General features: G+C 48.1%; 1 protein-coding gene across 3 annotated transcripts in view; it reads left to right on the top strand.

Annotated features, from left to right (window-relative positions):
* LOC8025851 (5-oxoprolinase) overlaps positions 1-27,927 on the top strand; it is a 240,122-nt gene that overhangs the window by 27,200 nt on the left and 184,995 nt on the right. For all 3 annotated transcript variants that reach the window (XM_029972619.4, XM_042292107.1, XM_042292106.1), the window contains exons 2-8: positions 4,457-4,648; positions 8,503-8,628; positions 16,082-16,188; positions 16,980-17,095; positions 20,583-20,662; positions 20,734-20,786; positions 24,353-24,465. In XM_029972619.4, coding sequence (XP_029828479.2) covers positions 4,457-4,648; positions 8,503-8,628; positions 16,082-16,188; positions 16,980-17,095; positions 20,583-20,662; positions 20,734-20,786; positions 24,353-24,465 — 787 coding nt within the window. The remainder of the gene's footprint in view (positions 1-4,456; positions 4,649-8,502; positions 8,629-16,081; positions 16,189-16,979; positions 17,096-20,582; positions 20,663-20,733; positions 20,787-24,352; positions 24,466-27,927) is intronic.

Raw genomic sequence — 27,927 nt, 5'->3', positions numbered from 1 at the left:
TGCAATCTGGGGGAGGCTATTCGCAGAGAAGTGTAACCAAACTTCAGTTGCACGTCGGAACATCCCCGGGTGATCTAAATTATTTAATCCTTGTCCTCCGTCGCAGCATGCGAGGTGCCCTTTAGTGTGGCACGTAAAAACCCAAAATGTTTTTGTAATCATACCATATATCTGAGCTAGGCAGCCTTCTTCGCTACGATGGTGGTCTTGTAGTGACCTGGCTCAAAGCTACAGGGACACCTTCAGAAATGACTGCTCGGGCACAGCTGCCCCTCCCGTTGGCTGCAGTGCTGTTGCGCCCCTCACTCCACTGCAACCCGTCAGCTTGGACACATTCCAGGTGCAGTTGTCGCTCAAGATGTGGGAACTTGGTTCGTGGGTGCCCGTGATCAGCATCGGTTCTGTCTAGCATGGTGCCCCATTCGTCGAAACGTTGGGCTACCAATTTCACCAGGCTCGAAGATAGATGGCTTGGCCCCCCTCTTGATATCTGTGTAGCGCTCTCAATAGTTCTACCCCTGCTGCACTCGTGCCCCGAGATCGGCGAGAGCAGGGACAGGGTTCACAAAGAACCCCGACGAAAGGAACTCCACAATGTCCAGTCGGGACCGAGGAACACGAACATGTTGGAGCAACTGGTACCTCCACTAGGGCATGATTCGTGCACCTGTACATGCCCAGGTACTCGAGGATGGCCACTTCGTGAGGTCGATGGTCCAGAACCGCCAACTGATAAACCTCCTTCAAAACTTAGTTGAACCGCTCAACCTGGCTATTACATTGTAAGACGAGCAGCAGTGAAGGGGGGGGGGGGGGGGGGGGGGAATTTCACGCTTTTTTAAAAGTCTTCAGACAGGAACACACTTTTTTAAAAGTCGCAGACAGGAACTAAGAACCACATCCGGGTAGCTTTCCCAGCTTAACGTACTATAGAAAAAATGCATTGTCGCCCACGGCGTCACTACCAATGCAAACTATACATGTGGCCACTGAATAATGATCTACCAAGGTTATGGCTTACTTTTGTCCATTCCCTGTTGTGAATGGCTCCACAATGTCAATTGCCAGCTTCTGCCAGGCCCGTTCTGGAAGTGGTATTGGCTCAAGTGGCACAGTTACTAGGTTTTGCATACTCATCGGCACGCAGGTGCTCGTTTAGTTTCCGGTGACCTGTCGAGGCCCTGCCACCAATACCACTTGCGCGGCCTCTTCTAGGTCATGACGACCCCAGGGTAGGTCTTGTGTGCCAGCTCAGTCACGGTGGCCATCACCAATGCAGGGATGACCATTTGTTCTCCTTGCAGCTGTAAATTGACCCCAGTCCCCGCTTCTCTTGTACTCGAAGAAATTCAAGTAAACTTTAATCTAAGCTGCTCTTCTCCAGCCGCTTGGTAGACACATCCCTTATGACAACCTGTAGGGTGGTCCTCGTGCAAGGCTTCCTGTAGCCACTGCTTTGGGGTGAACGATGACACAAAGAATGCTCCTTATCATGACCTGCAGACAATGGCAATTCCTTGAGTCTCATGGTACCGATGACTTAGCAATGACTTCTACTTTAAATTCAAGGGGAGTTACTCCTTGCGCAGTGCCCCAGGCAGTTGAGTGTTTCACGTTGAACTTGCACTTCTTGCGTACTTGGAGTCCAGCAGTAACAACGTAGTGTTGGACCTCCCACAGATTTTCCCGGTGTTCTGCTTTGTCAAACACAATCACATTGTCAATGTAGCGAAGCACCCCTTTGCAGCCCATTCTCCGAAAGGCTCGGAAGGCAGCGTCGGCCTGAGACACATCTTTAGAAACCGGAAAAGTCCGTCGTGTGTGAGAAATGTTGTCAGGTCCCGGCTGTCTGTTGCCACTTGAACCTGATGGTAAGCTGAGGCCAAATCCAGCTTGGAGAAATGTGTCGATCCTGCCAGCTGATGGAGTGGTTCCTCTATAGTTGTGAATGGAAATCCATTCACTATGACTTGGAGTCTCTTACTGCACCGCATGTTCTTACGCTCAGCCCCAGGTTTGCTCACCCACCGAGAAGAAACTTTCTTATGGATGGTCATTGCCCTGCGGGTCTGCCCCTTGATCCTAAGACAGAGGGCCTTCCAAACACAAAACACCGCCTGGAGCATTCAAAACACAGACACCGACCTGTCCGCTTGTTTCGTAAATTTCAGGAGGAGGCAAAGTGCCTCCATCTACATCGACCCCCCAAGAAGCCATTCCTTTTTACAGGAAGATTCTGGGGTCCCTTATCGAGTACTGTAAATGCTTGAAGGAGTAGCGTGGTTGGCCTGGCGGTGGGGCCATAGGAAAAGGGAAGCCTGCTTCAAAAAGACTTAAGTGCGCAGGCGAGCTGGTAATAGCTCATCATGTCGTTTAACACCTTTTAAAGGTGTTTAGACATTCCCATTTTAAAACATTCCCTTCTGTGTCTGTTCCTTCGACTAAAAGCATTTTCCCTTTTCTAAAAGCAAAGCAAAGACTAAAAGCATTTTCCACCTGTGTATCAGGGCCAGGGTTAGACTCAACATTGCCACTACACAGTAGGATAGATAAACACATTTTATACCGAGATAGTGAAACAGAAATAATGACAGCAGTCATCAGACTTATAAATATCATACGAAGAAACAAACTCTATCTGTAGGGTGAAGTAGAAGAATTTAAGTGGCGTGTTCATCCTGCTGCCACCTAGCCCACTGAAGAGAAATGGTTCTTTCAATGTTTTTATGGCATCTGCTGGATGTACCATAGGATCCCGAGTCATCGCCCACCCCTTTGCCACCTGAAATTCATAAAGTGGACTGGGCCATGTCTCAATAAATAAGCACAAAAAAAAAGAGAAGCTATAAAAACGTTTATTTCTTTGTACATATCTAGCGCAACTGCACGAAAGATGCGTTGAACTCAAAACTCAAATTAGTTTTATTGCTTTTTGTAAAAACGCTTATGAAAGAATGTTTTACTGTCGCTACGTATGTTGCTTAGATACGCACAATGAACACACAACTACTACACAGGACAGGACGGCCCTGTGTAGTAGTCGTGCATTCCCCGCACCCCCACGCTTTCTGCTTTGTCCCATTTCCATTTCATTTGTCCCCTTGCTGCCAGACCCACTTAGAGAATTTGAAGGATGCCGTCGTTTCTCAAGTTCACATGCTTTCTCTACTTAAAAAAAACCTCTAAAAGGAAAATAAAAATTTTTTTTTTAACAATCTGGTTGGGACATGCATGTCAAAAAATTAATTTTCTGGGAAAAAAAAAATTTTTAGGGCAATATTGACAGCGCAAGACTCAATTTAGTTGGCAGTCACCTTTTTTCCGAAGGTTGTTTTCTCTCTCAGCAATTAGGGCACGTGGAGGAGAGGTGGATCGGCTTTTCCTTCACGACTGAGATGGTCATTCCGAAATGACCGGTGACGTCATGGGCTTCGCGCGCAAGATTTCAAATAAATCTCGCCGTCACTATAGCTCTAAACAAATTTTTTTTGCCTAAAATTTATTTTTTGATTTGCCTATCCCAACTATTTTGTTGGTATGGCCCGCGACAAAGTAGCGGTCAAGTTAGAAAAAGAACGAGTGGCAGGAAAGGGATGCGGCCGCGCATTAGCGAGCTTGTGGGATGCATTTCATAGTGGCGAGCGACAGTACTTTTCTGTGGTTGTTTACATTCGGGCACACCTTTGCATCGGCTTTGCCCATTCGTGATGTAGATGCCCTTCGCCTTTTGTTTGCCCCATTTCCACGCTTCGAGCGCACCTTTGGGGCTCCCTGCCGAGTACGGGCGAGAATGTTGCACCGTGAGCCGGCCAGCTGGGGATCGGTTGGCGTGCACGCTTGCCGAGATGCTGTTGCCGCAGCATCGGCTTGTGCCGTCCGTGATACGATAACCGTCACCGTGTCGCGGACGGCACATCAACATTTTAAAAAGCTCTCGCATCCAGCTATACTGTACTTGGTTTCAACTACAGAAGCAGCTGACGCTACGAGCCGATGGGAGCAATCGGACAGCGTCAAAGCGTCGTCGCAAGGGGTAAACAAACAGATTGGAAGAGGATGGTGCAACAACAGGTGCTCATATTTGTTTAGAATAACTGCAAAGGTATTTATACGGGCCTTCAATTACATACTGGGAAATGAAGGGCTAAATGCCATCTTTAGTAGCTTCGTCAAATGTGGCAGCGCAAATTCTCAGACAAAGCACTTGGTTGGCCTCCCCTTGGATATGACTGAGTGCACAACCTACAGAATGTAGCGAGTCCACTTTGAGGATTACATTGTGTAATTCTGTTGCATTTCCAACTGTGCCGAGCTTGCACAACGGAGTTTTGTACATTTTCTCTTTTGATAGCTTGAAGACTTGCTTCGTACGGATATTTTTGTCCTCCGACAGGCCTGTAACCATTGAGGTTCTGCTGTAGCCTGGTCGCCGGTGAAGTGATGTGGCCTTTTACAGGAGACGGGGCGTCCGTTCCCGGCCGACGAGAAGATGGACGCCTCCGAGATTGAGTGCATCCGCATGGGCACGACGGTGGCCACCAACGCCCTGCTGGAGCGCAGGGGCGAGCCCACTGCCCTGGTGGTCACCGCTGGCTTCAGGGACTTGCTCTACATCGGCAACCAGTCTCGGCCCAACCTCTTCGACCTGGTGGGTCGACTCTCTGATTTAGGCTCGGTCGCGTTTGTTTCAACTTCGAATTACTCCGAGGACCGCCGAGCTCGGGGCTGGGACTTTCGCGTTAGAGAAATTATTCTCGGGGAGGTGTCAGTCTCCCATTAAAGGGACACTGAGCTCCCCAAAACGACACATTTTTTAATCGCCTTTATTGGGCGTGTTAGATGCGTGGCTATTAAATAATGAATGTAGTGGAAAAATTGTGGCTTAATATTAGTGCTAGCCCCTTTGATCCCCTATCTATTTGCCATTGCACACAAATTTTCCATTATTGGAAACAGTTCTCCAGGTCATTGTGTGTCAACCTTTTGGACTTTCCAGTACAATCTGAAAATGTAGACAGTGGTGCACTGGAAAACTCCGTCACCGAGAGGGAAAGTGGCGAGGCAAGAACTGTGGGCGAGGTAAAGGTGAAGACGGGCTGACACATGACCCGCAGCATTGTTTCCAACTATGGAAAAATCATGTGCATTGGTGTCAAGAGAGGGAAGTATGTTTAAGGGGATAGCAGTTATGTTGTAGGATTGTCATAATAAACCACAGTTATGCCATAAACTGAGCTTTCTCCAAAAAAAACATCTTTTCAACCGAGTAGTTGCATCTCCACACATATTTTGAATTGGGAGCAACTTTGAGTCCTGCTTGACGTCTTGAAATAGAAGCATGTTTTGGAACTGCTTCTAGCGCTCGTGACGTTGATATTGGGCTAAGCCCTTTTATGTTTCTCAGGGGAGGGGGAAATCCCACTTTGGCTACGTACATGTCATATTGAAGCTCTTTCAAAAGTATTTTTTGGAAGTTGAGGGTTTCTTTTATGGGGGACTCATATGTACCCTAAAAGCTGATAAAAATAATAAAAGAAAAGTAAAAACACTAGATAATGTAACTTCTTAGGATGAAGGTTTGGGCGAGTTGGCTATTCAGGACTTAAGGGTAACGGCACAAAAGATAACTCACACATTCGGACCACATGCACGCCATCAGAAAGGAACCTCTCATGCCTTGCTGACTATTGTATTTTTGTCTTCTTCCTTTACACCGATAAAATTTTTAAAAAAAGAAGCGGATATAGCTAAGTGATTTCAGATTCCCGTTGACTTTGTTATAACCAATGGCGTACCAACTTGTTTTTGAGTGGGGGGGGGCAAAAACAGACCACCCCCTCTTTTCAGGGCCGGGGGCCGGTGTCTGTGGTATCCCTTGGGCTCTGCCGGCCAGTGTTTTTCCCTACCCAGTGGCGGCTGTTTCAGGGGGGGAAAAACACATGCCTTGCCCCCCCATTATGAGAACTGGGGTTGCAAGTGCCCCCCTTGCCCCCCCGGTTAATGCGCCCATGGTTAAAACCTATCTTGACAGTATACATCGTTGACAAAAATAGGCTGAAGAGATAAAAGGTAAAATTTTCCAAGAACGCCCTCCCCAAATGAAGAGATAAATGTTGAAAAACATGGGATGGGGGATGTGACAGCGAAACTTTATAAAAAATAAGTGATAAACACCGATGCACCCGCTACAAACAACGTGACATGGGAACTGATAGCGCAAATTGTGGACACGGAAAATTCGCGTTTCGCGATGCGATAAAACACGCTGGACTTTGCTACAAGCTCTCGTGTCTTTGCTACAAGCTCTCGTGTTACGGTAAAGGATACTGCAGATTGCGGACAAAAACACGGACACCCGCTACAAACTCACTTGCAAACGCACCGGCACCACAGATCACGTGGTCAATGCTATTCCCATTGAACATCGCGCGACGTCCGACGGGAATGGGGGGTGGCCAATGTTCCGGAATTTTTATGTTACAGATATTCAGCCAGAAAAAGTGGGGTGGACAATCATTCGGGGGTTGCGCACCCCATTGCAGGATTTTACGGTAAGGCAATTCTACAAAGGCGGGGCAATTTAAAATCAAAGGTGATTCTTCCGCGAGGGAAACAAATAAATAAACGAGAGCAGCAAATGTATATTCACGAAGTTTACGCAGCCATAGTCGCTGACAGAGTGAGAAGGCCTCAGTGTTCCAGTGAGAGCCTCCACTTTGGACGTTGCTCGGGCGTCTCCCGAGCCTCGATCGTGCACGTGCAGCCAAAGCACGGCAAAAAGCAACAAGCACGGCCCGGACGCCAAGCAATAGAGAGACGCCATGGTTGCCTCGTTGGTCACTAGGAGGTACTACAGTCGCCGACCGATTTTTCGGACTTTGCAGGGACTGAGAAGATGTCTAAATAGTAGAGCAGTCCGCGGCAGATCAGAAATCTTGTCTTCATTACGTCTAAGTGGCCTTCAAAAAGCCGTCAATAGGGCCTCGCATCAGATTGCGTCTCCGCTTGCATTCGGCCACTTTCTTCTAGCTTGAGAATCGCCGCTTTCTTTTCTAGCGCCGTGGTTGAGTACTTTTCGCGCTTCTTAGCGGTGGAAGAACAGACGGGGCCACGATGTCCAAGCCAGCGTAGTTTGAAAACATGATTCACCGAGACGAGATGAAATGCGAGAGTCTACGACTGCAGAATGGCGAGTGAACGAAGCCAAATGGTAACAATGATGCATGATGATTGAACTTTCGGACTTGAAGCTCTTTGAAACATTGGTCGTATATATCTATTTGTATCGGGTAGGTCACGGTTCCTCCTTTAGGTTCGAAATATCGAACGAGTCCGAATTATCGGTGTCCGAAAAATATGTCGGCGGCTGTATATCGGTTTTTAAAAAGAGTCGTTGTACGAGATGTTTTCCGGTGGGGGAGCGTGTTGGGAATAGGTTGCTCTACCGGCCTCTAGACGGTGGTTTTAAAAGCGCAAAGGAATAAGAAGAGAAGGAGGGTACAGGACAGAGCGCTTACTTACAACTGTCAAATTTATTAGAGCATCTAGAGAACGATAAGGTGGATGTGAAAAAGAAGAAAATTAAAAAAAAATAAAATTAAAGTCACTGCTGCTACAAAGAGCATATTTGGTTTTAAAATCGGAGCAAAAATATTTTAACTTTAGCTGAAGGCAAAGTGCTTGTCACGTAAAAAAACTGTCTATTAAACAAAAAAAAAAAAAAAAAAAGAAAAAGAAAAATTGAAAAGAAGAAAAAAAGAAGAGCAACCTGCTAAAAAGTTTTCAGTCAAAACACCGCTAGAAATGAAGTTCTTTTTGGTTTTCAAGTGTTTAGGGGAAACACCGAAGGAACTGAAGTTCTTTCTGTGTTAGGGTCACTGATGGCGCGCTTATACACTTGTCGCCACTGGTGAGGATGACTTGAGCCTCGTACAGCTCTCTAATGTTTTTGTCACGGAACTGCTTCAGAACTTTGGTGTTGTTGAATGTTGGTGAGCATTTGCAGTCTCTGACATGCACCGCAAGATGTCCCGATGGTTCTGATTTCAGTGTTTGGGCATGTTCTCTTAATCTCGTATTAATACGTCGCCCCGACTGACCTACATACACTTTGCCGCAAGTAAATGGTATTTGATATACCACTCCACTTTGACATTCTACATACTTGAGTCGATGTTTTACACTGCACTCTTGCTGTTCATGCTGCTGGCAATTGACCTTAGGGCAGAGCCCTTTTAGTTTGCCCGGAGCTGAAAGCACGACTTGGACTTGAAACTTCGCGACTGTTCTCTTCAAGTAGTGGGACAAGCGGTGTATATATGGCAGAAGGGTCGATCGGTGTTTCTTGTGTTTTTCAGTGTCATGTTTTTTATTTGAGGTCATCAAGGACTCGGCGACGTCATATGTTATCGAACTCAGATATCCGGACGCTTTCAGTTTTTGTACTTGAGCATCGAAGCTTTCCCCCAATTAATTCTGATGCTCTACCGACCCCCGTTGCAGACATGCGCCCAGCCGGAGGTGCTGTACGACCAAGTGGTGGAGGCGGAGGAGCGGGTGGTCCTCTGCCGCAGCGACTGCCAGCTGGACCTGCCTTCGGCCAGGTGCCAAGGAACCACCGGCGAGACGGTGAGCCGCCCGGGGAGGCTCCCACGGGGGGAGTTTCCTCGAGTGCCCCGGGTTCCTGCCACAAAATACTCAGCAGGCACCTGCACTAAAGCCTTGGTAACTGGGAAAAGAGTGAGGATGTAAGGACGGTTTGCTCATTTGCATTTGAGTGTGCTCTTGCGTTACATTTCCTCGTAACCGCTCGACGACTGGCGCCATCTGTCAGTTGCCCTTGAACAGTTTTGACTATGTATATATTTCTTTCATTTTTTTCGCGTCCTTTTTCGCCGGAAGCTCTAAATAATTCTGGCAATGTTGCAAACTAATATTTCCGAGATTGTGCGGATATGGAATCTCGCAAATACCGCTAAACCTTTAGTCGTTGGCGATTCGAAAGTTTTCCGATGCTAGCCAGTGGATGACTTGAGTGTGCCGGCGTGTTGAGAGGTTAGGGGGCATCGGGACGCACTTGAGCGCACTCAGATGCAAATCTGTGAAGTAACCTGTGGGTCTGAGAGCAGAGAAGCACAATATGGTAAGAAAGGCACCTCTTTGAGTGGCCGGGCTGCTCTTGTTAAGCCTACTTGGTGCCGGCGCTCTTGAGTCGAGTTCTACCGTCTCGCACCGACGCACGTGCGTAACGCTTCACCACTTTGCACTACCTTCTCGGAGAGTCAGAGGAGCACCTCGACGACCTCGGCGAGCTGGGATGTATGCTGAGGTGGCCGCCTGCTATGCCCTATGCTTTTATTTGAAATATCTGAAAAGTGGGAGGTAGAAGCTTCGGTACAAGACTGAACAGAAATGGACACATATTGACGCTGGCTTTGTGGAAGTGTTTGATAAAGCACTCCTCAATGTACACATTCAAGGTCCTAAGCAGTCTGGAGTAAGTTGCTTGCAAGATTCATTGCAGTTAGTTTCTTTAAGGGGGACACGGGCGTGAAATCGCGATTTTTCGGCAAAAAATGGCATTTCTAGTTTTAATTATTAGGGATCAACAACTTGTAATGCTCTCTTTTCTAAAGTTTTATAGCGATATCTGCAATATTTACGGAGAAATAAAACTTTTTTGACGAGCCGACGACACTAAAATTGGATGTTTCACGAACGCGAGACCTCATTGTTTACAATTTTCAAATCGCCGCAGCTCCGCACCAGTTAAGCACGATCCGCACGATCATTTTACTCTTGTTTAAACGGAATTTCTTCATGGTCCCGATACGGTAAGTCCTTTCATATGAAAGTAAACTATGCACGGTTGAGAATCCTGTAGAAATCCAGCTTTCACGTGCACAGGAATCTCAGTGCCCATTCTGACTGGACAAAATATAGAGGAGACTTGAAAGAAAAAGAAAATTGAACCAAGAAAATAGAAACTAGAAAGGGGATTGTCTTACTGCAAGTCAAGTGGGTTTGTCTGCTTTTTTTATTGTTGGCGCCCGTCATGCTCGCCGTTGCTGATAATCTGTGTATCGAAAGTGCATCAGATTTCTCGCTCTTTTCGCGATCGATGTTAACATGCCAGAAACGAAACGACACTCAAAGGGAGCCTTTAGATCTAGCTCTTACTTGGCAAAGCCACGCAGCTTTGCCAAGTGAGAGCGAGATCCAAAGGCTTCCTTTGAGTGTCATTTCGGATGGGCGCCGCTCACACGGACCTACTCAAGTTGCGCCATCGTCACATGCCTTCCGAGCGAAGGGGATCGCCGTTGCCGCCGCCTGGCCCATCTCTCTCCGCCCAGATAGCTTTACCAACGGAGCCTGGATCTTTAACCTCGAAGGAGAATGAACCGCAGGAAGAGGAAAATCTGCTCACGGCAATCGAGCGAAAGAACGCGCTGCTCATGGAAACGTGCTTCGACGAGGTCCTAACAGAAGAGGCAGCCGTCACCGCAGATCTGTTATGGGTATCCCTTGATTGACGTTCGTGCGATCATGAACTTAGTATGCTGTCTTCTTTGCCCAAATTGCTTCAAGCCAGACCTCAAGCTTATGTGGTGCAACAAAGGAGTGCTCCTTCAGTTGTGAATGCCCATGCTGTGGGGACATCCTAGATTCTCCACATTCGTCAACAAACGAGGATACTTGTCGAAATGAGCTTGCTGCACGCATTGTTCCGAGTTTCCGGGATTGTGGTATTGGCCACACTAAACTGAGGAACTTTTTTGCGCAGATGAATGTGTTGCGACCGATCCACCTCAAGTCATTTCAGGAGCTCGCTGTCAAAGTTCATGATGCGTCGATGTTGGCGGCAACTGCTTCTATGAAGCAAGCAGCGCAAGCAAAGCAGACCCGTTCCGGCACAGAAAATGGCAAAGATTTGTTAGACGTGTGTGTGACCTTCGACAGAATGTCGCATAAGCGCAGCCAAACATCGCATTTTGGTGTCGGTGTGGGGATAGAGCTGCAGACTAAACGTGCTGAATTTCGCTTCATCAATAATTACATCCACGGGTGTTCACCTGGCCTAAAAGAGGACTCTGACGAGTATGAGGCGTGGCTTGAGAAGCCTCAGGTGCCAGAAAAACTTTGGTGGATTAGCAGTGAAGATCTTCAGTCGCTCCATCGCACGTGGCCTGCAGTACACAAGGGTCCCCTGCGACGGTGATAGCAACTCATACACCAGTGTTGTTGCCCTGGACCTCTAGGATTCACAAATCCACAAGGAGCACTGCGTAAATCCGGATGTACGCCACCTTGGATATCCTGAAGAAATCCACAAAAGTGCTGGGAGGCAGGGGCAAGCTTACAGTGTAGTTATGAAGAAACTCTTCAACTACTATATACGTGCACTCAAGGACGACGCCCCAGATGTCAGGTGCATGCAACGAGGAGTGATGGCAAGTCTTACGCACTCACTCAAAAGACGAGGAGCCACGACACGTTGTATGCCCAAAAGGGGAACAGTCATGGTGCCATTCTAATCGTCACCTGGCCCCAAAGGCAGCATGAAAGCCATCCCAGCCAAAGCCTCACCATCCATCCTTCTCTAGAGAGGTGGCCAAGCAGCTAGTGCACATCTACAATCGCCTCGTGCACAAAAGACCTGCTGCTAAGACGTTTCAGAATGGAGGTGCAGAACACAAATGAATTGGTCAATGGTCTGATGTTAAAGTGCTGCCCGAAGACAGAGTTTGCGTCTCAAAGAGCAGTTTAGATTTCAGTTGCTTTGGCAGTGCTGCAGTGGAGCTGAACTTGGGGCCCAAGGGCTTTGAGAAGGTGCTCACAGAGCTCAGCATTAAGCTGGGGAGCCACCAAGAACAGCATTTCTTTGAGGCCACATGGGCCAAAATCAGCAAGTCTCAACTGAAGGCGCATTGGTCTTCCAAACTGGCCCAGAAGCGGAGGAAGAAGGAGGCCATTGCCAAGGTGCAGCAGGATCTGGCAGTGGAAAGTACCACCTTCACTCCTGGTGCCTCCTAGGTGCCACCACCTTTGGAACAATAAAGTGTGGTGGTATGGAAACTTGAAGTTGCTTTTTCTATGTTTCACTTTTTTTAGCTCCAACTTCATCTTAGGAAATTTATCGTTTTAATGCATCACAATATTTTCTCATCATGAAAGATGTTTCTGAACTGAAATTTAACGGGGAGTGCGGCTATCTATTTATGTGTTAGTTTAATTCGAGTCCTTATTTTTAAAAAAAGATTTTGGTGAGCAGGAAGTTCAACTAACCGCAAAACATTTTCTTGAGAATTGCCACTTTTTTTAGTCAAAAAGCCAAGTTTTCAGCATCAAAAATAGATATCCCCCCCCTCCATATGTTGTGGTTGAGGCTCGAGCTTAGATGCGCTAAATATTGCGCAACAATTAGGTAAGGTTAAATCCCCAACCAACAGCGGTGACTGTTTACTGGGAAGCGACTTCCTCTTGTAGCTCCGCACAAAATTGTTCTACGGAGGTGAAAGTTTGAACAGTGCAACTAGGGATAGAGGTGAGGACACACTCCAAATTTCATAAAATCGACTGACTGGTTAAAAATCAGATTATTTGAGGTGGTGCGTCCTCTTAGAAAAGAAATTTCCAAGTTACTGTCACTGTCACCGCAACGAAAGAGTAACCCGTTGCAGTTACAGCTACTTTAAAAAAGTGACGGCATTACTTTCTAGTTGCTGTATTTACTCGAATGTAACGCGACCACGATTGTAACGCAAGAAATAACTTTTCACAGCGCGAAAAAAAAAAAAAAAAAGAGCACGAATGTAACGCGAGTTAAGTGAGGGGAAAAGTACCTTAAAAAGTACTACAACGTGGTCCGCGGAAGCCTTTTCGGCCGGGTTCACGCTGGAGCCTCCACCCACGGATAGTCGATTCCGTCACATCTACCCGTCGAGCCGCGGCAGAGTTTCCGATTTCCCCAGCCATCATAATTGCACTTCTTTTAAAGCGGGCGTCGTACTGAGCTTGTCGCGTCGCCATTCGCTCGACTCCAGTCGCAGAAGCACGTAGCAGCAGCTCTCAAAACACGGACAACACGGGCACATGGGTACGGTAACCCTAACAGAAAGAGAAAGCGTTGTGAAGGTAACCCGTAACCCTAACATGGGTGCAACGAGTCGCAAACAAAAATAGGATCGTATTGGCTGTTTCCAGCGTGTATATGTTGCCAGCACAAGATTGAAAGATCGCGAGATTTGTCGTAGCCATTTTAAAGGGCAACTCCGCTCAATTTTGAAAAATTTAGGCTTCCATGTGATTCACATTCACAAAGCATTACTAAACAACTCTACGTCTTCGGATTCGCGAAATGTGGAATATTATTTGTGTAATCCTAATTTAAACATCAGATACCGAAACCGAAACTTTGGTTGCGTCAGGAAACAGTGGTCTCGGGTCATCAGAGTCATGGCCACGTCACGTCGAACCACGTGGTCTTGTGACGTTCGGGAGGGAGCGAGAAACAGGACACGCGACACGGGCAGGTCCTTTTTTTTTTTTTTTTTATTGGACGCAGGCAGGTTGCTTCACATGGCGTGGACGGTGATGGCCCGGGGGAGAGGGGAGAAGAAGAAAGAGGAGAAGGGGAGCGGAGAAACGCAGGGCAGCGCAAACTAGCACATCCGTGTTACAGTGATCACGTGAACGCCCGGTCAGCCAACACCGGGAGAAGAAACTCATGACGTCATCATTCAATTTCGCTCTGAGAAGTAAAATCAAGCAAAACGTGAGAATGACGTAGTCATGCCTCTGATGTAGTGGTTCAACGTTGGCCGCTCCAACTCCGTGGCATTGACTGCGCTGATGATTGCGCCTCGCGCCGCACGCTAGAGTTGGCAGAGTTCAGCGACTTGGCTCGCTTGAAGGTTTCCTGGCCAGTTTATTAAATATATAAACGGAATTAGATCGTAATATTTGACATGGGGTCTTCCTATATGATACTGAAGAGGGCTACATAGTTTTCTAAATATAGAAAATGAAGCGGAGTTGCCCTTTAAAGAGCCTGTGCTGCGACACCGCCAAGGCAAATTTTGAGGCGTTTCGATTATAACGCGAACCCCCAAATTAGGTAAGGGAAATTTTAAAAAAAAACTTGCGTTACATTCGAGTAAATACGGTACTTTTTTTTGTAAGACATACAAAAACAAAAAACTTCGTCCCCAGTTTATTGCACGAAGCAACATACTAGATCTCGCTTGTTTTTAAATACAGTGTAGGCCGCATATAACGTATGTCACGGGAGTCGCGAAAATCTGCACTATAAGTGGTACCGCGCTATAACCAAAACATCAATTTTCAGGCCAAAATACATGCCATGAGACAACTTATCTTTGTAAAACAATTTATTTTATGTTAGATGAAAAATAAAGCTTAGTCTGAGGAAAGTCCTTATTTCACCAGACTACTACACTTCTCTCTCAAGTGTGTCACACATTTTGAAAGAAATGAGTGACTTTTGCCTGGCGCAGCCTTTTAACGGCGTTGCGGACGGACGTTGCGAGCGTTCAGGGTTGCTAACCCTAATCACTTTTCTCCGGTGATGAAAACGCTTGAAAATTCGCATCCTTTATACGGTACGCACCAGTAATACTTTGAACTTGAGCACACGCATGAAATGCTCCAAATGAGAAATCCAGGCGATGTTCGAAAACAGAAATGCTTAGAAAGCACCACTGTAGTCGAAGTAAACAAACACGATGACACAAGCGTTTCTGCTGTTCTGAGAGTACCGCCATGACATCGCCGCACGAGTAAGTGGACCTTCCCTTCTAGTACATGCTGGGTTACTATAGCAACACACGACGAACATTCACAGTCAAGGATAGCGCTTTTACGCGGAACAATGAGCGGAACGACCGCGCCACCCACGTCGACGATCACCACCAACGCCATGTTGCAGATAGAAGAAGCCGGCCCGTGACCGGCATGCAACGCGCGCGACCAGTTCTCCTCGACTTGTGATTGGTCTGTCGTTGCGGTTGTTTCCAGCGCAGCAGGGGAAAGTTGAGCTCGCTCCAACTTCTTGCGTCGTGAACGACACGTGCATGCGTCCCTCCGTCGCTATGGGAACTGAAGCGTCTCTCTTTGCTTCTCCTCGCTTCTTCGAGCAACCTCCTTGCCATCCTTGCGCCCGCGAGTGCCGCTTGCAGCTAGCGCCGTTGTCTAGTGTCGTACAGGGAAGCGTGCTCGCTGCGCCGGTCGGTCGGCGGGCTGTTCCAGAAACCGCACTATAACCGGTATTTCCCTTTGCGCGCCTGCATTTTAAGCGGTTGTAATTACATGATTTGTAAGGGAGGCGACGCGGTGGTTGAAAAAAGACACGTTATACCCGGTCCTGCACTATACAAGCGGTTACGTTGTAAGTGGTCTATATACTGTACAAAGGCTCTTTTGTTTTTGCACACTGTTGGAACGCATTCAAATGCGACGCTTTCTCGTTCGAATCTCAATGTGCCCTCATCCTGTCCTTTTCCCTCAGTTTCGCTTCGTATCATCAACAAACAAAGGTCCCGAGCTTTTAATTTTCACTCTCAATTTTATTAGTGAGAAGGGCACTGAAGGACCACACTTGCGCTTCAAGGTGTCAACAAGTGTTCAGTCGCAAAGAGCAAACACATGCATAGGGATCGCTAGGTTGTTCGCGTTTCACGCGCACGTGCCTATAGCCGGGTCGTGACCTGCGAGAAACTAGAGTTGCTCTGGGCCGATTTGTGGCACTCGAAATGTCAGACTGCATAGTTTCTTAAGTGCAAGGACGGCTAGATCGTACTTGTTTGACAATATCTGAAGGTCGTGAAACTGGGAAAAATAAGGGCAAAAGTAACGTCGTTACTCAAGAAAAGATTGTAGAAATACAGATGCGAGGTGTCGTGAGCGACGATGCACGACGCTGTTTAGCTCGCGTTATCGGTGGGAGGCTGCTAGAACTGTGCATAAAGCTTTTTCGCTCGGGTGCAGAGACGAGTGAGGAAAGGAGAACCAATGGGTGTGCCCCGGGGAAGCCAGTCTGAGAACCCGGGGCCCGTCGTTGCAGGTGAGCGTTGTGAAGCCCCTCAACGTACCCAAGTTGAGGGCCGACCTGGAGCGAGTTCTGGCCAAAGGAATTGGGAGCCTGGCTGTGGCACTGCTGCACTCTTACACGTGAGTGGGCGGGCCGACAACCGGCTCGGTTACGCTGCCTGGATTGCATCCAAACGTTGCGCGTCTTATACCACCCGCATGTCGAAAGTGGTTCCCAAGCGGCGGCAAATGACGTCGCGTAAACTAGCTTGTCGGTCGTTGGGCTTTGCGATGCCGGAGGTCAGCTATAGGAATCCTGACAAAAAATTACCGAAGGACGCTTAAGCTTTGCCTTTAAAAGTGGAATGCGATAGCTATACATATAAACGTTCCCAAGCTGTGCAAGCTTGTCTGCGTGGTCTAGTCGGTAGTGCGTGTGGCTCACAACCAAAGGGTTGTGGGTTCGAATCCTGCCTAAAATTCTTCAAATTTTTTCTGTAAGGCATATGAATCGCTTTGTGAAGTGAAATCATTTGAGGCATGCGGCGATCTTTAATTCTCATTACACGTCACGTTTTATTCACTTTCATTCCACGCGCAACATATTTTTTCACGCATACGTTGTGGGTTGTTTGAAATTCTCGCACGTTTTCGCATTGCTTCACAAACGGCTTTTTTGCGACAAAAGCTCCTTAAAGCTACTGCTTTAAAAGGACGAGTGAACGCGAGGGTCGCCGTCAACTCGCGTCTGCTTTGCTTTTTGTCGACCGCCTGGGAGCGGTGCAACCTAGGGCGGAACAAGTGCCCACCACCGTGCCGCTGCCAGCATGACGCACCTCCGACCTCTTCGGACGCGAGTTGAAGGGCACCTTTTGTGGATGTGGCAGGCACGCTGGTCGGAGGGTACCTTAGCTCCTTTCCACCCTGTGCAGGTTCCAAGAGCACGAGCGGCTGGTGGGGGAGGTGGCCCTGGAGCTGGGCTTCCGGCACGTCTCTCTCTCGTCCCAGGTGATGCCCATGGTCCGCGTCGTGCCCAGGGGCTTCACAGGTGAGTGTGCTGCTGGGGGAGATGCCCGCCTTGTCTGCCCTTTCCATTTCTTTCCTCGAAAGCCCTCACACGGGGCAGTACACAAGGAATGGCCTGCTGGAAATTGCGATAGTAAATATATGGGGAGATACAGCTTAAAATTACCGATTTTTCGCTAAACAATTGATTATTAAAATTGCACAATTTTGGCATGTACGACTAGTAATGAACACCCTCACAAAGCTATATCAATGTGCATTGAAAAACAGCGGCAGAAATAATCATTATTGACTTGTTGGTAATGCACACGAGGAGTGCCGTGCTTGGCTGAGAACCATGATAAGCATCATTTTCGAAACACGATCGCTCCGCGGCTGCTTGGCCTAGCGTGGTGTGGGTAGTCTCGTGTGAAGCGTCATTTTGTGGACTTTCGATTTTACTTTTACAGCGATGCTGTTAAGGTCTAGGTTCTCCAGGATCATGTCGGTACCAAACAAATATTGACGCAAAACTCTGGACAGCTACTGCCATCTATGAGCGACGGCGGCAACCAGACAACCAGCTTGCCGGCCTCGCTCATAGATGGCGGCAACCTTTCCAGCCTTTCCACTGTGATTTTCACTAGAATCGAAATGCTGAATTTCTCTCTCTAGGCGTCGTCCTCGAGGTCGTCCCAGTAGTCGTCCTTGAGGTTGTCCTTGAGGTCGTCTTAGACGTTGTCAGACTGTTTGTCCTCGAGGTCGTCCTAGAGGTCGTCCTTGAGGTTGTCCTAAACGTTGTCCTCTAGGTCGTCCTTGAAGTCGTTTTTGAGGTTGTTTTAAACGTTGTCCCTGAGGTTGTCCTAGGCGTCGTCCTTGAGGTTGTCCTCGAGGTCGTCCTAGAAGTCGTGGTTGAGGTTGTCCTCGAGGTCATCCTAGAAGTCGTCCTCGAGGTCTTCCTAGACGTCGTCCTCTAGGCGTCGTCCTTGAGGTCGTCTAAGAAGTCGTCCTTGAGGTCGTTCCATCATTGTACAGCTTGGCTGGTCTTCCTTCTTCACCAGAGTGGAAAGGCTGAAAGTATTTTTATTTATTTATTTATTTACCCTTCGTGCACGGGGGAGAGCCCCATAGAAAGCTCTCGTTCTGGGCAAGAATGGTGGTAAAAAAGTGAAAGCCATTTACAACTCTCTGTAACGCCGAATTGGAGCACAGCTCTTGAGGAGGAGGAGGGAAGGGTACTGAGGGGTGGGTAGACCCCTCCTCCTCCTCCTCCTTCTCCTCCTCCCCTCATTCTTTAATATGCTCTGGGGGGGTTACCTGACCTCGGGGGGAGGGGTTCACGTGACCTCGGGAGGGGCGGTCACGAGACCTGGGGGGTCACGTGACCTTGGAAGGGATCACGTGACCTTGGTGTTGTCACGTGACCTTGGGGTGACCTTGAGAGGGGTCACGTAACCGTGGGGTGACCTTGGTTACGCCGACGCCGCTCAAGCTGGAAACGGGCGCCTAAGAGCTGCGCTCTAAAAACCAACGGGCGCAGCTTTTGGCTGATGTAATGGAACCCGAATGGCGAGTGGCTGTTCTGGGTCACGTGATTCTCAGCACATGGGGCGCATTCACTGCGGTAAATGCGCCAACGACCTTTTATTTTCACCTTCCCTCATTCTCAGAAAGGTGGTAATTTATTTCTTTTTGGGGGCCGCAACCTCGAAGAAAATTGTCAAGTGTTGTCAAATCTGACATTTCTGCATATATCAGCACATGCAGCTTTCGGTACCTGCAGCTTTCAGCACCTGCAACACCGCCACCTTCGTCCGAAATGTCATGGGATTGGATCGTTTTCTTTTTGACAACTTTGTTGAGCGACTCTGCGTCGTGGACTGCGACGCTGTCGTCGACGTTCGACGTGCTCCAGAAGTCGCAAGCTGTAAATACTGCCGGCACTGTGCCAATTATGATTTCACCTCGTCTTTCTGTACATTAATGGTGTTCATTTGCGGCAGGGCACATCATTATTCAAGAGCATGTAAACTGCAAAGCATATGAAAATCATAAGCAAAGAACACAATGAGATGCGCCTCCTTTTCGGATTTCGAAAACACATTGCGATCACTGCCAACATTTAAGCCTCGCAGCACGGCAGCGGCAGTACATTGTCCAAGAAAGAAGAAAAAAAGTAAAAGGGAGCAGAGCACGAGATTCAAGGGTAGTCTGATTGAAAGGAGGTGAAGGGTCAAAGACAGCCAAATGCAACGGCATTGGTAAAGGAATGAAGAGACGCCAAAGAATGGCTTGCTGGGGAAGGAGGAAACAGGCAGAATACGACCGCCAGCACAGTGCACAGTTCTACAGCGAAGCTGTTAAGGGAAAGGTTTCCCAGGATCGTGTCCGGTACGTCGACACAAACCTACCTGGACAGCTACTGCCATCTATCTATAAGCGACGGCGGCAAGCACGCAACCAGTCTGGTTTTCGCCGTCGCTCGTAGATGGCAACAACCTTTCTAGCTATCATAGAAGAATTGATAGTTGGGCACGTTAGTGGGAATTCATCGTAGGAAACTGCGAAAGACAGACGACGACGAAGAAGAAGCACAAATAGCGAGCGCAGCGCTCGTCACGTTTGTTTCTTCGTCCTCGTCTGTTTTGGGTGCTGTTTCCTACACTCCTACGCTCTTTTCAGTTTCGGTTTGGACTCGCGATAAGTCAGCCGCGCGCCCTTTCGGGGAAAGAAGACTGGCTGTGGAAGGAGCAGCGACATACGCAGCAGCGCGAATGGGTGTGCAACCGCCACAAAGCCGCTGTCGCCTCGACTTCCACTGCGTCGTGCAGTTCAGATTCCCTCGCCAAGGAGCACATTGCTTGCCTGGAAAGCCGCCGCTGAGAACAGAACCAGCAATGTAAAGGGCACCGGCGAGCCAACGTCACGGACGACGATCGTGCCACCGAGGCTAAGTGTAAGCGCGAGGCCCGGCGACGACTGCACTCCACGCCGTCTGAACAGTTCCCGGGTGCAACGGCGAGGTTCCGGAGGGAGTTCGTGGAGAACCCGTTTGGTGTCTTGTGCGCCGTGTGCGACTGACTCTGGTTTGCCGGAGACGTATCCACGATCAGCGGCGTGTCGGACAAGAAGAAACGGGAATCGGGCGCGTGTGCGTTGCGGCAGTGTATCGAGTACAGCTCCGCTGGTCTTCCTTCTTCACGAGAGTGGAGAGGCTGAATGTCTTTGTTTTTGTGTTACGTCTGTTTCTACCGGCGATGTGACATGCCAGGTTCATCGTGTGATGCGGGATGAGTATAATCGCACTTCACGAAGTCTGAACTTCTATTACATTGTTTTTATCGAGAGTTCATTGGGCCCTCACCAAATTATCGTAAGGTGTAAGGCGTCGCATAATGGGGGTTCCACTGTACACAATGGTGTAGGCAAACTTGTAGACAAAAACAGTTCTACCGAGAGCTTTGTGGAGCTTGCAAGTGTGTCTGAGAATTGCTGACTCAAGCTGAAGGTTCTGTCCTGGGCTCTTGCAGCTTGTGTGGACGCCTACCTGACCCCGTGCATCAAGAAGTATGTGGAGGGATTCACGCGTGGATTCCAGGAAAACCTGAAGGCACGTTTTCCCCACTGTATTTTGGGGTTTTCTTTGGCATGGATTACAATCTTGCTTCTTTTTTCTTGCAGGATGTGGCGGTGCTCTTCATGCAGTCGGACGGAGGTCTCACCCCCATGCACATGTGAGTGCTGGACGCACTGGCCTCCCTGCCATTCCTAGCCTTCGCTTAGGGAATGTGCCATACTCTTTGGATGTGAGGCCTTGACAGGCTATTTACCTGCGTTGCACTGAATCCGAGATTTGGTATTGCAAAAGAGCTACCACTCAAGACCCTGCTACTCAGGTTCCCCCCCCCACCGCTTTCTGTAGTCACGTGTGGTGGCAGCGCAGAATTCAGAATAATTCTGAGTTTCGACCCTTTTGAGGTGCATTGGTATCAGTAAAATTATAAACCCACGAAATAAAATGTGTGTCAGCTCCGAAGGGAGAAATATGTTTACAGTGTAGACCGCACATAACGTATGTTGTGGGAGTTGCGAAAATCCGTACTCTAAGCGGTACCGCGCTATAACCAAAACATCAATTTTTCAGGCCAAATTACATGCCATGAGACAACTTACCTTTGTAAAACAATTTATTTTATGTTAGATGAAAAATAAAGCTTAGTTTGCAGGAAGTCTTCATTTCACCAGACTAGTATAGTGTAGACTGCATATAACATATGTCGTGGGAGTCGCGAAAATCCGCACTATAAGCGGTACCGCGCTATAACCAAAACATCAATTTTTCAGGCCAAAATGCATGCCATCAGACAACTTACCTTCGTAAAAGAATTTATTTTATGTTAGATGAAAAATAAAGCTTTAGTTTGAGGAAAGTCTTTATTTCACCAGACTAGTACACTTCTCTCTCAAGTGTGTCACACATTTTGAAAGAAATAAGCGGCTTTTGCCTGGCGCAGCCTTTTAACGGCGTCGCGGGTTGCGGACGGACATTCCGAGCGTTCAGGATTGCTAACCCTAATCACTTTTCTCCGGAGATGAAAACGCGTGAAAATTTGCATCCTTTATACGGTACGCGCCAGTAATACCTTGAACTTGAGCACACGCATGAAATGCGGCAAATAAGAAATCCGGGCGATGTTCGAGGACACAAATGCTTAGAAAGCACCACTGTAGTCGAAGTAAACAAACACGACGACACGGGTGTTTCTGCCGTCTTGAGAGCGCCGCCACGGCATCGCCGCACGAGTAGGTGGACCTTCCCTTCTAGTACGTGCTGGGTTATCATAGCGACACACAACGAAAATTCACAGTCAAGGATAGTACTTTTACGTGGAACGATGAGCTTCTACGCTGTCTACGTCGACGATCAAAACCGACGCCATGTTTGCGGATAGAAGCAGCCGGCCGGCCGGCCTGCGATTGGCATGCAACGTGCGCGAACACTTCTTCTCGACCTGCGATTTGTCTGTCGTTGCGGTTGTTTTCCAATGTAGCGGAGGGACGCACGCACGTGAATGACACGTGCGTGCATCCCTCCGTCGCTATGGCAACTGAAGCCTCTCTCTTCACTTCTCCCCGCTTCTTCGAGCAACCTCCTTGCCCCGCGAGTGCCGCTTGCGGCTCACGCCGTTATCTAGTGTCGCACAGGGAAGCGTGCTCTCTGCGTCGGTCAGTCGGCGCGGTCGCCGGGCTGTTTCGAAAACCGCACTATAACCGGTATTTCCCTTCGCGTGCCTGCATTTGAAGCGGTATGTAATTACATGAAGTTCTATGGGAGGCGAACCGGTGGTTTAAAAAAGCCGCGTTATACCCGGTCCTGCACTATAAGCGGTTACATTGTAAGTGGTCTATACTGTACACTTCTCTCAAGTGTGTCACACATTTTGAAAGAAATGAGCGACTCTTGCCTGGCGCAGCCTTTTAACGGCGTCGCGGGTTCCGGACGGACGTTGCGAGCATTCAGGATTGCTAACCCTAATCACTTTTCTCCTGTGATGAAAACGCGTGAAAACTCGCATCCTTTATACGGTATGCACCAGTAATACCTTCAACTTTAGCACAGGCATGAAATGCTCCAAATAAGAAATCCGGGCGATGTTCGAAAACACAAATGCTTAGAAAGCACCACTGCAGTCGAAGTAAACAAACACGACGACACGGGCGTTTCTGCCGTCTTGAGAGTGCCGCCACAACATCGCCGCACGAGTAGGTGGATCTTCCCTTCTAGTACGTGCTGGGTTATGATAGCGACACACAAAGAAAATTCACAGTCAAGGATAGCGCTTTTACGCGGAACGATGAGCTTCCACCACGCCGTCTACGTCGACGATCACAACTGACGCCATGTTTGCAAATAGAAGAAGCTGGCCTGCGACCGGCATGCAATGCGCGCGAACACTTCTCCTCGACCTACGATTGGTCTGTCGTTGCGGTTGTTTCCAACGCAGAGGAGGGACGCACGCATGTGAACGACACGTGCATGCGTCCCTCTGTCGCTATGGCAACTGAAGCCTCTCTCTTCGCTTCTCCCCACTTCTTCGAGCAACCTCCTTGCCCCGCGAGTGCCGCTTGCGGCTAGCGCCGTTATCTAGTGTCGCACAGGGAAGCGTGCTCGCTGCACTGGTCGGTCGGCGCGGTCGGCGGGCTGTTCCAGAAACCGCACTATAACCGGTATTTCCCTTCGCGCACCTGCATTTTAAGTACTATGTAATTACATGGAGTTCTATGGGAGGCGAACCGGTGGTTTAAAAAAGCCACGTTATACCCGGTCCTGCACTATAAGCGGTTACGTTGTAAGTAGTCTATACTGTACTGGAAAAGATTTACATTTTATTACATTTTTGAACAGCGATTACTGCATATTAACATAATTAGTTCATCAACTGGCTTCGCTCATGGCCTCTGTTGTCTCTTGCACCGTTTCGCATCAAAAAGAAATGTGACGGAGAAATTTCAAAGTTTCAGAAATTGCGCATTCTTATTCATTCAAATTGTACTTAAGGTAATACAATGTTAAAAATGTATCCATAATTGTTGCTGATTACTGTGACAAGATTAAAACAAACTATATAGATATGCACAAATGCTTAACATCACCAGATGAAATGAATGAAGTAAAATAATAAAACTACAAACATGTTGTGAGTATGTATGGAGGCTTAACTGCTAGCTTTATCTAACATAAAATTAACAAATATTTAGGTAAAATAAAATGGTACAATAAAGTAAGAGACACTTGTTTGCTAGTTTTGACTGAATAAATACAGCCAATAATCTGTGCAGGAAAATGAGTTACTTGAAACAGAGGAATGCTCCATGGAGCTCGAGCGAAAACCGTTAAGTAGCGTATTTTGTTTAGTAGCCGTAGCCCAAACAAAACTTTTATTAATGAGAAAACTTCTTTGGCTAGTTGCTCCAGATTTCGTGAAGCCGTGGCCTGTGACGTCGCATGTCTTTAAGTTTCCCCGCTAGATTTAGCGGGAAAATTGATGTCACATAACATCAATGCCAATTCAGTTTCCCTACCTTGCGGGCAAGCTGGTTACCGTCAAAATGACTAAGCCCGAGACACTTGAGACTTGCGCTGTCTCCGATGGAACGATGTTGGAGGCGTTGCGTGTGTCTGCGTGTGCTTCGTTTTGTGCATCTTCTTCCGCCTTATCTCGACTTCAGTTATGGGCTACCGTAATCTTTTCTGTCTGCACCGGACGAAGCTCTCGAGCATCTCGCCGAATGGGGGCAGGTTTTCCGGCTCCCGGTCCATCCTGTCTGGTCCCGCTGGCGGAGTGGTCGGGTATGCCAAGACCTCGTACAGCCCCCTGGACCGTGTGCCCGTCATCGGCTTCGACATGGGAGGTGAGCCTGGTGTGCAAGAGGAAAAAAAATCTTGAATTGTGAGAGAATGTTTTAATAAATTGGATTTATTTTATATAAAATAGATTTATTCGATTTAATCTTTATTTATTTTATTTAAATAACTTCAGCTAGAAAAGAATGAGTTTTTTCTACTAGATGGGTTTTTAAAAATGGGTGCCTAATATAAATCTTCCTTGCTCGATCATTCTTTGCATTAAATATGATATAAATGCGCCTTGAAAGCATAAAATGTTAGACAAGGGGTAAATAGATAATATTTCCCCGATTATTTTACTTGGAAAGAGGTCGATTTAAGTTATCGTAGTCAATCTGGTGCTACTTAAAATATGGTTTGAATTGTGTTTCGAATCATCTTGATTTTTATTCTCCACTCCAGTGGCATGCGTGCCGCTATGCGTGGCGAGGTGTCTTCACTCACAGCCCTCCAGTCAACTTGCTCTATGCGAAGGCTTAGCCATTAGACGGATGTTGTATTTTGTATTTTAGAACGTGGCTCCTGCGTGCTCGGGGCCTAGTCCAAAACACCCCGATAGTCGAGCGGGGAAAAAGTGTGCCGAGTGGTAATTACCCTCTAATACGAGCGAATGAGCCCCAAAACCAAATAGATGATGACCAGCGTGCCCAGAGACGGGCTCGCGATTGGAAGACTCTGGCTGTAGACTTCATCGCTGGATGCCAGTGGTCAGGTCACCGCTGAACTGACGGACCGTCGTGGAACGGTCGGCTCAGAGAGACAAAGGAAGAGACAACCTACTGGGGTGTGGACGATGACGCAACTGACTTTATGGGTCACAACACAAAACAAGGAAAACACAAAGCGGAAATCGCATGACGAAAATATGAAATGACGGGAACATGGCGCCATCTGTCAATAAGCACACGCTAATACTGAACAGGATAGATGGTGGCAAGTGCTGCCGTCTATCGTCATACGAGAATACTATTTTGCTTTTCTTTTTGTTTCTGGAAGTCCAACAGGGTATGCTAGTCACCGTGCTTCTTGAAGCTCTGGTCCGGTATTTTGTTGTGCAGTGCAAATACTGGGGGGACCATGCAGCTAAGAAGGAAAGGTTCTGGCAGAAGTGCATTGATGTGGTTGCTGCGCCATTTGCGCAAAACTGCGCTAGGGTGCTTAACTTGCGATGTCCTGCCCTATGTCCTGCCACGTTGCACAATTCGCAATGGAGAATTGTGCAAACCAAACAGCGTCTACATCTGCGCTTTTGGTGGTTCACGATCAACATTGAAGTAGAAACTTGCATCAAAGACTGTCACACGTGTCAGACGACCGACAAGACAGCAGTGACAGCAGTGCCACCTCTCCAACCAGTACCGTTTCCATCAGGTGCGTCGAAACGGCTAGGAATTGATTTTGTTGCACCATTCTACGGACTTCCTTCAGAATTGAGATTTGCAATTACTTTGGCGAACTACTACAGTAAGTGGCCGCAGGTTGCTTTCTGTACTTGACCAATGGCTGGAGTTTGTTGCGATTTCTAACAACGATTTTCGGCAGAGAAGGTTACCTCGACGTAATACGCCTCGCAAGTGGGCTCATTTTCGTCTTCTGCGCATGAGGAAGGAAGTAGCGGTGACGTCAGAACGCCGAGCCCTGATTGGCTGATCGCGACCCCCTATCTCAGCGTCGTCTGCCCCTTTGCAACGTCGTCTGCTCGCAACATCGTCTGCGTCTGTCTTACCTTTCCTGCAACCTTCAGAAGTGCAGGTCTTTACGAGCGAGCTTGACTTCGCCTTTCAGAGAGGGCAGACGAAATAACTCGAGCTGTACGTTTTGTTTGTCTAGTACACTGTAGTTTGTCTAACAACTAGCAAACGCGCATCAAGGAGGGAAGTCAAAGGACTCACTGGCGAGGTGTCCCGAGGCGCCGAGGTTTGTTTGCTAAGAACCGAGCGTGAGCGTGTTGGTGTCCGCAAGTTCCCTTCCCAAATACTTTTTCCCTCCTTTCGTATGCGGCGAGACTCCTCATTCTTTAATGGCGTCGGCGGGTTGGCGCAGTTAACGTCGTCTGCTTTACGTCTGCTAGTCAAAGCGATGGCTGCTTTACCTTTCCTGCGTCTGTCGGAGATTCACCACTTTTTCACCGGCGAGAGTCACCGTTGCCTCGGGAAACAAGGAGATAACAAGAGGAAGAAATTGACCTCTTAATCTAAAACTGAGGTCAGCGATCAAAGTATAATACGGGAAGGGTTCCCAAGGGTCGCGCGGACATATTCCATTCAGCACACTAGCCGGTCGTAGGCAGACGGTCGCCGAGTCGCGGAGTGCCTGCTAGGCCTAACTGCCGTTCTCGCTTGATCACGTTCGGCGGAATCGTGGCCGTTGGACCTTTTCCCGGGTGTTTGTGGATCCAGCGTTCTTGTTCGTCGTGGTCTGTTTCAAGTGCTTTTTACTTTTTTCTTGCTGCTTGAAGTCGGGACGCGTGAGAAGCGCACGTAGAAAAATAAACGTCCGTGGGTCGTCGCGACCGCGACGCTGTCGGCCATGTTGATTTGATCGTAAGAAGTGCGTAAGACAGCTTCGGAGCTGTCGAAGGATTTTGTCGTAACCTGCGCAAAACTTACGAATTCGTGAATATGAATTTGTTTTTAAGTTATGTCTTACGCACATTTTTTGGCGTAAGATCGTTTCGTGAATCTGCCCTCTGCACTTCCGAAAGTCGCAGGAAAGGTAAGACAGACGCAGACGACGTTGCAAAGGAGCAGACGACGCTCAGATAGGGGGGTCGCGATCAGCCAATCAGGGCTCGGCATTTTGACGTCACCTCTACCCCCTGCGCAAGAAGCAGACGAACTTGCCCTCCGCATTGTTTCGGATCCTGGTCTGCAGTTTCTATCCCGTACGTTCCGGGAGTTTTCGAGAGGAATCTCTCGCCGTCGGTCTGCTATCTGCCATCCGCGGGCAAACAGACGGGCCAAGAGGTTCAGTCGAGTTCTAAAAGGACACGTCCAGACTATCGCGCAAGAACAAAGCAACATTTGTGCGAGCCTAAAGGAGTTTTTGGGTGTCTACCGAAGCAAACTCTCCGGCTGAACTGCTCCATGGACTTAGACTGTGGAAGGAATAGACATCGTCTGTTTGCCAAGTTTTGAGAGACCATTTCATATCGAGACTGCCAATTAACCGGTTTGTAGGGTGTGTGGGAGATAATGTACAAGTGATGCTTATTACCACTCACCAAGTCAAGGGAACACCATTGCTTGGTCAACCTGAACAAGTTCAGAAGGGCTACCTTTGGGAGTTAATTAATTTTAAGCTATTGATGTTTATCCGAGCAACACTTGTCCCCAACTTTTATCGTGGGACCAAGTCATGTTGCCCAAGGCAATGGCGCCAACGTCAAATCTAGTTGAAAAAATATTATTTGGTACGAGCGCATTCTTTTGAATCGACCACAGCGGAATATTATTTATTTTTATTTT

This window comes from Ixodes scapularis, unplaced genomic scaffold, assembly GCF_016920785.2.
Source record: "Ixodes scapularis isolate PalLabHiFi unplaced genomic scaffold, ASM1692078v2 PGA_scaffold2__306_contigs__length_199485367, whole genome shotgun sequence".
NCBI classification, from domain to species: Eukaryota; Metazoa; Arthropoda; class Arachnida; order Ixodida; family Ixodidae; genus Ixodes; species Ixodes scapularis.
The sequence above is the reverse complement of the archived record's forward strand: the minus strand, read 5'-3'. Positions and strand labels throughout refer to the sequence as shown.